Raw genomic sequence first — 14,330 nt, 5'->3', positions numbered from 1 at the left:
TTCCCCAGTCTTGCTTACCTATCTTCCAGCTCTGGCTTTCTCAGTCCAGGTCCTGCAAAATTTTGCCTCCCAGATCCTGATGTTAACAGTGGTCCAGCTCTTCTTTTGCATTCTGGCAGATTCCTGGCTCCTGGTTGCTTTTGTTAGGCTCATCGTGATACTACCAAATTCCTTTGGTATGATACACTCAGCTTGGTCAACTGCTTCCTCACCAACTTGCCTCTATGCTATATTTTCTATAAATATCTGTGGCAAGTCATTAATCCTGTAAAGACCGTTTGTACTATTTATCTTTTTAAAAGGTCTGAAGCAGCTCAGGAAACTAACTGCTTATTTTCGTGAGATGTAGACCTATTCACAACTTATAGGCTCTGGCAGGGAGGTTTTTTGGTGGCGGGAGCGGAGGTAGGAGCTTTAAAATATTGTTGTTTTTTTCTTCATCCAAAAGTGGGCTCCTTCAGACATCCTTTTTATTGCACACATTGATGATTTCTGCTTATAATGCTACCAGGATGGTCACACATGATCCTGCTTTTAATACTGTTTGTGCCTGCAAAGGTTTGGGGATGGTCACACCGTTTTATTTCAAATTAGTGTATATCACATAAATTCCTGTTGAAATCCTGTAACATTTTATATATTGTTGCAAGGTGGCCCCAGCCCCAGACAGCAACAATGTGGTAGCACTGGGGAAGCATCACAGAATAAACTAAAGCAGAGGAAATCCACCATTAATGCACGATTATTGTGCCAAGAATATATTGCAGAATGCAACCCCAGTAAAACACCAGTCTGACGTGTAGATAGCTCATGTGACCGTATTTTGTGTGGTCTAGTCTTCACAAATTGATGTCTCACATAATGAACTGATCCTGTGGGTACTGTTATACGTCATTACATCACAATTCCCTTCATCTTGGCTTAACTTATTTCTGAATCTTTTTAGGTGAGTCAAGTGATACATGGAGTTGCAGATCGACATATAAAAAAGATACTGTGAATTTACCTATAGTTCCTACTTATAATACCACAGACAATTTGCCACAGTTATTACTATGCATCTTTTAGCATCTATCCAAAATGTAAAGCATGACTACCATTTATGAAAGGACACTTCTTTAAACAAAATATTCAACCTCCAAGGCTGTGCTGTCTACAGATGAATCCCACTGAGAACAACCCAATTGTAATTATATATGTGGAATAAAGGAGGTATCAGTGGTTCATACTAGAAAAGCCATATGGCTGAGGATGTAAAACTGAAATTTCCAGCTAAAAATTCCTATAAGATATTTTTACATGACTTCCTGAAGAGTTGCAAACGACTCTTATTTTTTGGAAAGCCTGAGAAATACAATGCTTAGAATCTCTCTATATTCAAGTAAAATAGTTCTTTATTTCATTCTGATTTATAGAAATCTACAATTTGCTTGAAGTCAGAGAAAGAAAATAATTGTCAGGGGAAGACATCTAAACGTGCATGACTGTGCTATTGGATTCCACTTTTTAATCTGAACACGGACTAAGTTTGATATCAATTTTATCAATGAGCAGGCCAAAAAAAATTGTTAAACTTCACAGTAACTATATTGTTGAACTGCTGTTAAGGATCTCCCTCTATATGTGAAAAAGAATGCACTCTAAAGCTGTAAATAGTATAATAGGTTCTCTCTTATCAGCGCTACAAGCTGTCTTGGAATTCAGCCATTAAAGACTCTATTTCCTTAAACCTGTCTGTTATACTCTCAATGCACTCTCCAGCCTTGAAAGCTTTTCCATCAATTATAATACAGTCCTCTTGGGCGTTGATTTCCATTGGCCTTTTTTCAGTATACTCCAGGCAGAAGTTAGCTACCTAAAAGGGGGGAAATATTCGTATTCTAAAATGAAATACAATTTTGCAACAGATAATCTTCACCTGATACAGGAATGGAGAGCTACCAGCAGAAGCAGACATACACATGGAACACCAATCTGAATGCAGTTGTTTATCTAGTATCAGCTGGTACTGTATTATTATTATTATTATTATTATTATTATTATTATTATTAGTATTATTTCTTCTTCTAATGCAGATGGGAATTACGACTCTTCTTATCCAGAAGCTCTTCTTGCATTAAAATAGTTGTAATCAACTAGTGCTGGATCAAGGTCATTGGTTCCTAATTTATGTTTTAAGGTAAATTAACCTTCAAATCTCCATACTGTAAAATGTATGGAAGAAAATTGGGTGAGGGCCACAGCTTTTGTTTGCATTCAGAAGATCCCAGGTTCAACTTCCAGTCCTGGGTTGGGCAGACTCCTGTCAATCAGCGGCAGCCACACTGAGCTGGATAGAGAAATGGTCTAATGATATACACCAGCTTCCTATGTACCTAAAAACGTGAGTTCATGTGTACACACCATATGCAAACAGACAACATTAAATCTCTCTCTCTCTCTCTCTCTCTCTCTTTTTAAGAAAAGTGGAATGCTATTTTTTAAACCTTTCACAAAACTGTTATGTGAACAGGCTGCAAATACTGATTGATGGATTGTTATACATTCACACTGTTGGATAACCTTATGTGGGTTATTGAAGATCAACAGGGAAAAACGGTTATAATCCCTCCCCTCGTTTCATTTTCTGATTCAGCATATTGGATGGATTAATGGCAAGAAAGATAACTGTGAGCTTTGCTGGAAAGTGGTACACAAATGTAGCCAAGAAACAATTAGTAAAAAAATTAACTGCAAACTCATACTAAAAGGTTGCTACAGTGGTACCTCGGGTTACATACGCTTCAGGTTGCATATGCTTCAGGTTACAGACTCCGCTAACCCAGAAATAGTGCTTCAGGTTAAGAACTTTGCTTCAGGATGAGAACAGAAATCGTGCTCCGGCGGCGCGGCGGCAGCATGAGGCCCCATTAGCTAAAGTGGTGCTTCAGGTTAAGAACAGTTTCAGGTTAAGAACGGACCTCCAGAATGAATTAAGTACTTAACCCAAGGTAGCACTGTACTTTCCTGGTTCTGGATAAGAAAGTCATGCAAATTTCAGAACAAAATTCAATGGCATTGTATCATGTTGGATACATACAGAGGCAGATATAGGGCATAGTCGAAGAGGGCACTTTCTCAAGCACTTGTCCAGCTTTAGGAAGGAGGTGTGAGGCTCTGACAGGGTCCTAGAATCGTCTTGCCTCCTTCCAAAAGCTGGGCCAGCACTTACTGGGCTTTGGGATGGAGGTAGGAGGGCTCTAGGACTCTGCCAGAGCCTTGTGTCTCATTCCCAAAGTTGGACTTAAGCCAGTGCCACCAGGACTGGGAGGAGGGCGTCAAATGTTGGCCTTGCACAGGATAGCATAATACCAAGGTCCACTGCTGGTACAAGTCCTTCTATGACCTACAACATAATTTACATTTTCTGTGCGTTCTTGGAAACAGTCAGAACACTTTGCATGGAGTAGCTTTTGAATGCGTGCACTAGGCTGAAGTTGCTAAAATGCTACATAAATATCTAAATAATTGTAATGTTGCAGGTTTGTTCTCTAGCATGCCTGGAAAATGTTCAGGAATTATATTGCAGCAATAATAATAATAACAGTAACAACAATAATGATAATGATAATATATTTTATATTTTACCCTTCCTTCCTCCTTCCTTAAAAACAAAGAACTAAAAATTCTCAGAGTGCCGTAAGTTCCTCTACCCCTTTAAAAAATATGGAACTTGGCTTGGCAGAGGAGTATTATAGTAGTAGCTGTTTTGCCTGTTTGTATGCAGATATATGCAATGCAAATAAAAACAAGGTTATCAGTGATTGCAGCTTCCCTGGTCTGGGATCCCAGTGATAAATATTTCAAAAATTGTATTTTTAGATGCATGTACTTCTACTTATTGCAGGGCATACACTTTTAACTACCGTATTTTTTGCTCCATGACACTCACTTTTTTCCTCCTAGAAAGTAAGGGGAAATGTGCATGTTATGGAGCGAATGCTTACGGATGGCGGGGGGATCTGCTGCAGTCGTGAGCAGAGGATCCATGGTTCCCCTTCCTTCCCTCCTCCATGACTCTCTTTGAAACAGCAAAGCGGGAGAAGAGCTGCGGAGTGGGGAGGGGAGAGGGACAGAGAGCCTGGTTACAAAGCACGGATCCTTAGGATTTTTGCACAGGGTCACCCCAAATTCACAATCAGATCACATAGCATGTCCATGGCTACAGCTTGCACCAAAAAAAATCACACACCCACTGTTGCCTGGGGCCGCAGTGGTGCAAAAACGTGGTTACAAAGCATGGATACACATGGATCCTCAGGATTTTTGCATTGGGCTACCCCAAACTCACTGACAGATCACATGTTATGGTCGGGTGCGTGTTATAGAGCGAAAAATACGGTATTTCATTTTTCAAACAGCCTTATAATTCCCTAATATATAACCCTTTAGCACCTGGTGTGGATGCTTTTTGTAAGTACCGTATTTTTTGCACCATAACACTCACTTTTTTCCTCCTAGAAAGTAAGGGGAAATGTCTGTGCGTGTTATGGAGCAAATGCGGGTGGCAGGGGGGATCTGCTGCAGTCGTGAGCAGAGGATCCATGGTTCCCCTTCCATCCCTCCTCCGTGGTTACAAAGCAGGATCCACATGGATCCTCAGGATTTTTGCATTGGGCTACTCCAAACTCACTGTCAGATCACATGTCTGTGGCCACAGCATGAACCACAAAAATCATATATCCACTATTTCGTTTAGAATATTTTTTTTCTTGTTTTCCTCCTCTAAAAACTACGTGCGTGTTATGGTCTGGTGCGTGTTATAGAGCGAAAAATACGGTACATTAAAAGATAAGCAAATATTTCAGGTTGTGTTTCTTAGCCAAAAATAAGGATTCTACTAAAGTGGTTTTCCCAATCATTAGTAATTAGTACAGAAACTATGAATAATTTATACCTCTTCTCTCCCATTATTGTTCTCTCCATCCACAAATGATGCCAAAGATGGGTAGGAGGGGGCTGCAACATGCTTGAGAATGTGGTCCAATTCTTTTAGTATCATTTCTGTCTCAGAAACACCTAATAAAAACGGCAATATTAATAATTTAGCTAACATATACATTGTACATTTATGCAATGCTATTTATTGCTCAGTCGACTGCTTGGACTACAAGTGTTAAGTGGAACGGGCAAGCATCCTAATTCTAGATACAAAAAGAAAAGTGTTTTCTATGACATTACAGTGGTACCCTGGTTCTCAAACGCTTTGGTTCTCAAACGCCAAAAACCTGGAAGTAAGTGTTCCGGTTTTGGAACGCTTTTTGGAAGCCGAACATCCGATGCAGCTGTCAGCTATTGTTTCCAGGACACCTGCACCAATAAGAAGCTGCACCTTGGTTTTCAAACATTTCGGAAGTCAAATGGACTTCTGGATTGAGTCTGGTGCTTTTGTTTTTGCTATTTATTTTTCATTTTTGTTTTTGAGGCTTTTTCGGTTAACTTGTTTTTCTGACTGTGTGGAACCCAATTCAGCTACTGGTGGATTGATTGTGCGACTGCGGAAATGGATACCCCCCCCCTTCAAATAATGACTATCATCAATGCAGGTAGTAAAAAGAATCAGTTTTAATTTTTATCATCTACAATGCTGTCTTATTTATTTTATAGTACAGTACATCATAGCTGTCAACTTTTCCCTTTTCTTGCGAGGAATCCTATTCGGAATAAGGGAATTTCCCTTTAAAAAAGGGAAACGTTCACAGCTATGCAGTACATTGATTATTGCTTTCATTTTATGGATCAATGGTCTCGTTAGATAGTAAAATTCATGCTAAATTGCTCTTTTAGGGATTGTTTTTAAAAGTCTGGAACGGATTAATCCATTTTCCATTACTTTCTATGGGAAAGTGTGCTTTGGTTTTGGAACGCTTTGGTTTTGGAATGGACTTCCGGAATGGATTAAGTTTAAGAACCAAGATAGCACTGTACTCCTGTGCAACAAAATGAAGTCAAGTGCTCTCACTGGGGTCAGCCTGACTGGCTTTTGGTGGAAACTCCATTTGTACTCATCACTTAACAATTTAAGGATGCAATTCTAACCTCACATACCTGGGAAGTAAGACCCACATAATTCAACAGGGCTAACTTTTGACTAGACATGGTTAGGATGGCCATGTGAAAGACAGATCCTACAACTCAACCAGCTGAAGCAAATAGATTAAATGAGTGCATTGGTGCCAAAATAGAGTTAATGAACATTATTCCAACTGTTTCAGTTAAAATAAATTGCAGATAGAAATTACTAGTAATTACAATCCTATTTATTTGGATATGTAAACAAAAATAGTAACTTCTTATCATATTTGGCAGACACACAGCATGTAATTTTGGTCTGATATTAAAATAGCAACAAACAGAATGATCTGATTTGTGGTAGAGTTAATCCAAATATAAATTGCACTAACTTGGGCAAAAAAGACAAAATCTTTTGTTGACACAGTGTGAAATGATTGCATACATGATTAAAATGGGTAGAATAATGTACACAAAGTATTGGAGGACAGATAACATCCCAAGCATGAATAAAAATAAATTATGAATGTAAATTTTCTGTAAAATTAATTAATTGCATTTAAGTTACAGATAAAGATTATGGGGGGGGAGTCCCCCCCCACAAAAAACCCTGAAATCATTTCCAAAACTATTGGATTCCATCCAACTAACCTTTACTCAGAGTAGACCCACTAAAATTAATGTAATAATAATTTATTTATACCCCACCCATCTGGCTTGGTTTCCCCAGCCACTCTGGGCAGCTCCCAACAGAATATTACAAACATGATAAAACATCAAACGCTAATAACTTCTCTAAACAGGGCTGCCTGCAGATGTCTTCTAAAAGTCAGAGAGTTGTTTATTTCCTTGACATCTGATGGGAGGGCGTTCCACAGGGCGGGCGCCACTACCGCGAAGGCCCTCTGCCTTAGTCATGAGATCCAATTATGTACCTGTAGCCTCTGTTAGTGCAATGGCACTTCCAGTTTCTCCCTCTATCCTCCATTCCCCCAGAAAGATAGATCTGTTCTGAGGGTTCTCAAAAATACCAGAACAGTTTTTGGAGTTAGGCAGGGGGGTGGAATGGGGTGGAGAGGACAGAGAAGTGCTAGTGGATACTCCTTGTGCTGTGCTGGATCATGCCCATACACAGGATTGTGCTGTTCATCTGAATGCAAACCCTGTGTTTTATTTATTATAATTGTTAATCTTGTCTTGTTTGATTCTGCCTTTGTATATCTATTTTCCTGATAAAATATTGTCGAATTTGTCATAATCACCACCACCACCATTTCTTTAAAGAAGATAGAAAGAAGGTTGTATCACAGCTACACTCACTTCTTGCCCTCTCACCAATCCATCTTTCTTGTGTACAGTTTGAATCTCTTTACTATCCCAACTTTGGTTTCAAGTGAGGTGAACGATAACCATGTTCAGTGTGTTTGGGGTAAACAATATTCTCATTATGATACAATTAGCTTTTGAAATTTTCAGAAGACAACTATATTTGAAGTAAAAGCAAACAAGCCAAATAAATCAATATGAGGACAGAAAATTATTCTTTGTAACTTTACTGGTCGAAATATAAAGTCTCAGTTGTGTTCTTAGAAGCCAGAGTTAATTAAGCATCAAATAAAACCTTACAGTTAGGGTTAGATACAATCTAATCCAATTTTCACTGGTGTCATCCTTTAAAGTTACCTTAGGAAAGCTTTAGATGTGTTAGATATCTAGTCAATTTAGTGCATGACACTCAGAAGCTACTGATAGCAGGCTTTACACTGAAAAGGTATTTTTTATGGCTTATTCAGCTGGTACTTATTGTGTTAACCTCTATGCATTATTAGTCACACTAGTTACAAGTGTGTCAAGGTATGGCTTCCATTTACCTAGCAATTAAGAATTGTAGGTTATGTGTTCTTTTCAATGGAGATGTAAAATTCTGTTTCTGGAGATTCACACAAGCTCAATGCTACTTTGATATCACACTGAAGAAGTGCTTCACAATTCTTTTCACTATAAAAATGAATTATTGTCTTCTTTGAAACCCATCTGTCAATTCTAAAATCCAGGCTTGAAGGGGGGGGGACCCTTGTCCCCATACTACATTTCTCTCAATAAAAAGGTAAAGGGACCTCTGACCATTAGGTCCAGTCGTGACCAACTCTGGGGTTGCGGCGCTCTTCTCGCTCTATAGGCCGAGGGAGCCAGCGTACATGTTCCAGGTCATGTGGCCAGCATGACTAAGCCGCTTCTGGCGAACCAGAGCACTGCACCTAAACGCCGTTTACCTTTCCGCAGGAGCGGTACCTATTTATCTACTTGCACTTTGATGTGCTTTCGAACTGCTAGGTGGGCAGGAACAGGGACCGAGCAACGGGAGCTGACCCCGTCGCGGCGATTCGAACCGCCGACCTTCTGATTGGCAAATCCTAGGCTCTGTGGTTTAACCCACAGCGCCACCCGCATCCCTTTCTCTCAATATCCACTGCCTAATAGCTTTCCCATCTAGACTCCTCCTGTATAATACAGGCAAAGGACAGAAAACCACAACTATGTCATTTATAGTTGCCAGAATTCTTTAAGCTTTTTGCTACGTCATATTTTCCAAAACCCACAGAAATCAACAGCATAATCTGCATGCCTTTTAATTAAGTTGGATGGTGCCCTTTATTACTAGTCATAATATCAGAACCAGGAATTTTTTTAAGGGGCAGCCAAACCCAGAATGGGAAGTTAGAGGGAGGGAAATGGGCAGTTCAAAAATTCAAGTCGTGTAGACGCTATTTTATGTTAAGTGATGCAAAAACTGTCAACAATATGAAAAGTAAATTAAGTAGTCCAGTCTCCCCTAGGACTCCAGCCGCTGATCAGGCATACCAATTTTTCCTCTCCCTGCCAAAGGCAGTGTCCATATAATCCAATCCTTCTCTCCACAGAGTATTCCTGATATGAAAGCAATCCTTCTGCATTAGAGCTGTCAAAATCCAAGTTTGGATAATTTTCTCCCAATTATTACGGAGGAAAGCATGTGTGTGCACACAAGGAAAACACACAGGTGTGTTGTAGTGAGACATGCTTTGCCTGTGAATTATAATCACATACCACTGGGCAGTTCCAAATTTTCCTTTTAAAAAGCTCTGCATTGAACTAATGGGGAAAGTAGAGAGGAGTTAAGGCTGTAAACAGAACTTTAATAAATGTAGTCAGCAGATACTACTTCTGTCTGCTTCAATGTTAGCTAATACCCCTACTGCTGTGATTTAGAAGAACTGGGGCAGCAGGAAGCATTTAATTTACAGGAGCCTCTTGTAGTTATTGCAAGTATGGCTGTCAGCATACTAAGCAAACATTTTGTACACCATTAAAAGAACCTAACAACACACTTTTATTTTGGAAAGACGGGGAAAATCACAACAACCCTCATGCTAGCTAACAGAATTAAAAGTTCTCTTGAATGTAGAATATTCTAAACAATCAATATAATATAATTTCTCACGGTAATAGGATGCCTTGCATACGTGGGTTATTTCAATCATCATGCCCTACAAAGCTTTACTCCCCTCAGTCACTATTGTTTACACTTTATACATATTTAAAAGGTATTTAGAAGTCAATACATGGCTGTTTTAGACTATCAAGCCATTACACGATCATCATTATCACTGTGTAAAATGGCTATGTGAATCCACTAGGAAATACAGCTGGTTTGCAATAATATATGAACTTGAACCTAAGCCAATTTAGACTCACATGGTAGAATGAAATCAAGACTGAAAGGTGCCTTTACACTGTCCAGAATGTACAAATTGACAACTTTCAAAATGTTGCATATATCTCAGAATGTTCATGATTATAATAGTTTGCAACATGTTTCCCAATGTTTTATGCACGTAGAACTGGAAGGAAACTCACTTATAAAACATGAGGTATATCCTTTGCTTGAGAAATAGTATTTCTGCCTAAAATTTCCCTGACAGATTCCAGATATAGGATTTTCTGAAAGGATCTGAGAAAAGAAATTCAGCTTCATTCCTGGGCAGCTTGTTTGATTGTTAATTACTTATTAAAGTTATGATGCTTTCCTAAGAGTTTAACGTATCTATAGTTTATGTTACCTGTGTGTTTTATCTATCTGTCACAATTCCACCTCTGAACCATTTGTCAATTGTCAATATACTACCCAAATTCTGGCAGCTAAAAAGTGAACATAGCATTATTAAATCAGTATTTTAAACCTGTTCTGAATAGACAGCTTCTCTTGCACTTTCTCTCTTTCTCCGATTTTTTATTTTTTATTTTTTGCTATCAGGCTGCTCATAATATAACCTGATAGCATTATATTTGTGTGCCACAAATACAACATTGCTGAATCATGTTCAGTTTGCTATTACCTGCATGCAATCACAGCAATGCTGCTGTTGACTATCTTTCACCTTGTACACGTGATTTCTCCTCCCTCTTTTCTTTTATCTCTGTCACCTGCATCTTTGTTAAAAATTCTGCCAACAGGAGAACAGCTAATATCTGGTCTTTGATACTGAGCAGAGAAGACTAGGCAGAAGATATGCAACTGTGCATGTTTTACTTTAAAAGAGATGGATTGTACTTTTAAAATAATGTCTAGCAATACATGCTGTGATCTGTATGTTTCCATAGCTGGTAACAGATGTAATAGCCTGGGAGCTTATTACGAAGGGCCTGCCTTGCAGTATGGATCTCATATTCCTTAGATACATTAGGCAGCAACTGCACAATAAGGTTAAAATTGAACTTGTCAGCACTGAAATGGCTTGGATTTGCAGCAACTCAGAGGGCGTATTAGAGAATTTGCATTGAGCTGACAATGGAGTGAAATGTAAACATGATCATGGTTAAACTTTGGGATTGGGGGAAATCCTGTATAAGCAGTCTACAGGCTGGCAAACAACCTCACCTTGCCAAGTGTACTGCTCTTACCTTTTCCCAATTGAACACAGCTTTATAACAAAAGTCTCGGGTGATACAACAGCAGCTATTCCTTTCCCCGCTCCCTTTCAATAACATTGTTCCTTGACCCAACTGAAGATGTGCCAGTTCAACAGGGACCAAAGATAATAAATGAAATTTAGTAATTAATGCTTACATGGGAGTAGCTAGGATTTATGTTAGGGGGGCAGAACCTCAGTTAGTTAAGTATTTTTTATTGATTTACTTGGTTTAGGGGAGGGCAGCTGTCACTCTGCCCCACCTTAGCTACAACCACGGATGCTTAGATATTGGTATGTCACGCCTCCTAATTTGAAGTACAATATTAGAAAGCATTCTCTGAACTTTGTAGAAAGCCAGCTTTATAATCAAATCTGACTGCAAAGCCCCTTTAGCCCGACACTTTAACTGTTTAACTTTTACTTTTTACTGTTTAACTTTTACTTTAACTGTTTTGTATTATTTGAGAGGTCCCCTATAAGGCCCTGGTCCCTGATTCAGGTCAATCACTTATCTGATCCACTAAGGCAAGCATAGGCAAACTTGGCCCTCCAGATATTTTGGGACTACAACTCCCATCATCCCTGACCACTGGTCCTGTTAGCCAGGGATGATGGGAGTTGTAGTCACACATCTTTTATAAGTTTGATTTAGCAATCATATCATTTTAAATCAAGCTGCGACTGAAAAACAGTTCAGGTGTATCAAGATGGAAATACTCTTTAAACTGTGAGTCATTCCCCAGCCATTGGCTGAGCTGCTGTGATTCCATGGAATATTCAAGTACATTTTAATTTCTGTGTGCAAAATACTTACTCTTCGGCTGTGGACTTAAGCTAGTTAACTCTGCATCGAGCGCCCTCTCACACATGACGTTAGCCACAATCCATATCTATCTTGCCATTTCTTACGAAAAACTGCATTTTGATGCATTTCCCCCCAAACCAGTTTCAATCTGAATTGACTAAAAGGATGACCTAGCTGTGTTTTATGTTGATACAGTGGTACCTCGGGTTACATACGCTTCAGGTTACATACGCTTCAGGTTACACACTCCGCTAACCCAGAAATAGTGCTTCAGGTTAAGAACTTTGCTTCAGGATAAGAACAGAAATTGGGCTCCGGCGGCAGGGCGGCAGCAGGAGACCGGATTAGCTAAAGTGGTGCTTCAGGTTAAGAACAGTTTCAGGTTAAGAATGGACCTCCGGAAGGAATTAAGTACTTAACCCGAGGTACCACTGTATTTGTTTACACAACCTCTGAATTATGACAAAGAAAGAATGCAGCTTCTGTGAAAGGAAGTGAAAAGTCTGTCTGAGAGGATAGCGGGGGTGGGGTGAGGGGAACAAAATACACACAGCTCTAAGAGTCGAGAGAGGTTGTACACTGTAGGTAGAATATAGAGGCAGAGGTGACGTTTCTGTATTGGCGAGTGCCAAAGAATAGGATGATGAAAGGCAAGGGGACATTGGAGATGAGGGCTATGGAGGTGGACAAGGTAGCCAACAAAGGATGGAAAGTGTATGTGATGGATTTTGAAGCAAAGATCTGATTAAAGGACCTGTGAAAGAGAAAGGACAGCAAACAATGGAAAATGGAAACAGGAACAATACCCCCCCCCCCGTATAATTATATGCTGTTAGGAAGGAAGGGACACCAAGGGACACAGAAATCAAACAAATGAGACGGGCAGCAGAGGCCAGGAAGAGAGGGAGAAGGACTGAAGCTGTGATCCTAAATTCCCTTAACTGGCAGCATTTACCATTCCCCATTGAACATCACATTGATCAACAGCCAATTAAATATACTGTATGTCTCAAAGTTAGAAAATGCCAATTTAAAAAAACAATTACACTTCTACAGCCCAGTTCTATACATACAGTAAAGGTAAAGGTAAAGGGACCCCTGACGATTAGGTCCAGTCGTGGCCAACTCTGGGGTTGCGGCGCTCATCTCGCTTTATTGGCTGAGGGAGCTGGCGTACAGCTTCTGGGTCATGTGGCCAGCATGACTAAGCCGCTTCTGGCGAACCAGAGCAGCGCATGGAAACGCCGTTTACCTTCCCGCCGGAGAGGTACCTATTTATCTACTTGCACTTTGACGTGCTTTCAAACTGCTAGGTTGGCAGAAGCAGGGACCGAGCAATGGGAGCTCACCCCGTCATGGGGTGATTCAAACCGCCAACATTCTCAACGGCAAGTCCTAGGCTCTGTGGTTTAACCCACAGCGCCACCCGTGTCCCTATACATACAGTATCTACACAGAAAAAAGTGTAACTTAGTTCCGTGGCACACAGGATTGCACCCTTGCTTAACCATTTTTATTTGCAAACAATGTGAAAATGTTACTGTCTATGTACACTTCCCAGTTTCTTTCCGTATAACCACACATATATGGCTGACATAGTATTATATTTCAGAAACAAGCACAAGTTTTCACAGTGAAAGGTGCATGTCCTGTATCCTACTTAGATATGAATAAATTCTTTGAAAATATGGCTGTCCTGATTTAATATATTGTTACACATTTATACAAACCTAGATTTTCATCTGACAATACATCTTCTGAGCCCGCTATTTCAAATGAACTTCTTAATGTTATTTTCCTAAAAAACACACACAGAGAGAGAAAGTTGATGTATTTGTTGTGAATATCTAATCAAGAAGAATCAGATAATATTTGAAACATATACTTCTATATGCAGAAAGCATTCTCTTCCAAATCCTGCCTTTATACAAGAAGAGTGTTGCTAGGTATTTGTGAAAAGCACCTCATCTTTAAAACCTTTTCGGTTACTACTTGTAGGCATAATTTATCACAAACCACTTGATCATTTATTAATAGGATTATGCCCCTTTGGTGTCCCCTTGATAAGAGGAAATGTTAGAAGGGGCAATTTTTATCTATAGCTGTATTGAGCTAAATCTTTAAACAATAATTGCAGGCTAAATTTTAGTCACTGTTTTTAGTCATTTTGTATCCACTAATCAGATAGATAAATAGTCCAAATTATGTGTGAAAGTGACCGTCTGCTATAACTAAACAAAAATAAAAGCTTGTAAGAGACAAGTTGAATGTTTAATCTATAAGCATGAATATTAAATATTATAGGGCTTGATCCTAAATGGGGTGAGAGTGGGAATCTGAAGGAAATTTAACTGCCCACTCAGAACCTCAGAAGTGAGGTTGAAGAAACTCTCTTTTGCTCCTTCATCTGTTTTGAAGTTTCCTGCTTTTAAAAAGTTTTCTCTCTACTGAAAACAACCCCCTCCCCAGAAAGAATAGGGAAGTATTTTGTTACCCTATGTGATGGGATGATGAGCTACTT

At 39.4% G+C, this 14,330-nt stretch overlaps 1 protein-coding gene across 2 annotated transcripts in view; it reads right to left on the bottom strand.

Annotated features, from left to right (window-relative positions):
* Positions 1-1,376: 1,376 nt before the first annotated feature.
* Positions 1,377-14,330, bottom strand: part of ZCWPW2 (zinc finger CW-type and PWWP domain containing 2) — a 41,105-nt gene continuing 28,151 nt past the window's right edge. For both annotated transcript variants that reach the window (XM_083468502.1, XM_083468501.1), the window contains exons 7-9: positions 13,540-13,607; positions 4,938-5,059; positions 1,377-1,855 (exon numbers count right to left, since the gene is read on the bottom strand). In XM_083468502.1, the coding sequence (XP_083324628.1) occupies positions 1,682-1,855; positions 4,938-5,059; positions 13,540-13,607 (364 nt within the window). In that variant the 3' untranslated portion in view covers positions 1,377-1,681. The remainder of the gene's footprint in view (positions 1,856-4,937; positions 5,060-13,539; positions 13,608-14,330) is intronic.

Source organism: Podarcis liolepis (assembly GCF_965112155.1).
Source record: "Podarcis liolepis genome assembly, chromosome: 12".
In the NCBI taxonomy this organism is placed as follows: Eukaryota; Metazoa; Chordata; class Lepidosauria; order Squamata; family Lacertidae; genus Podarcis; species Podarcis liolepis.
This window is presented reverse-complemented; position numbering and strand designations above follow the sequence as displayed.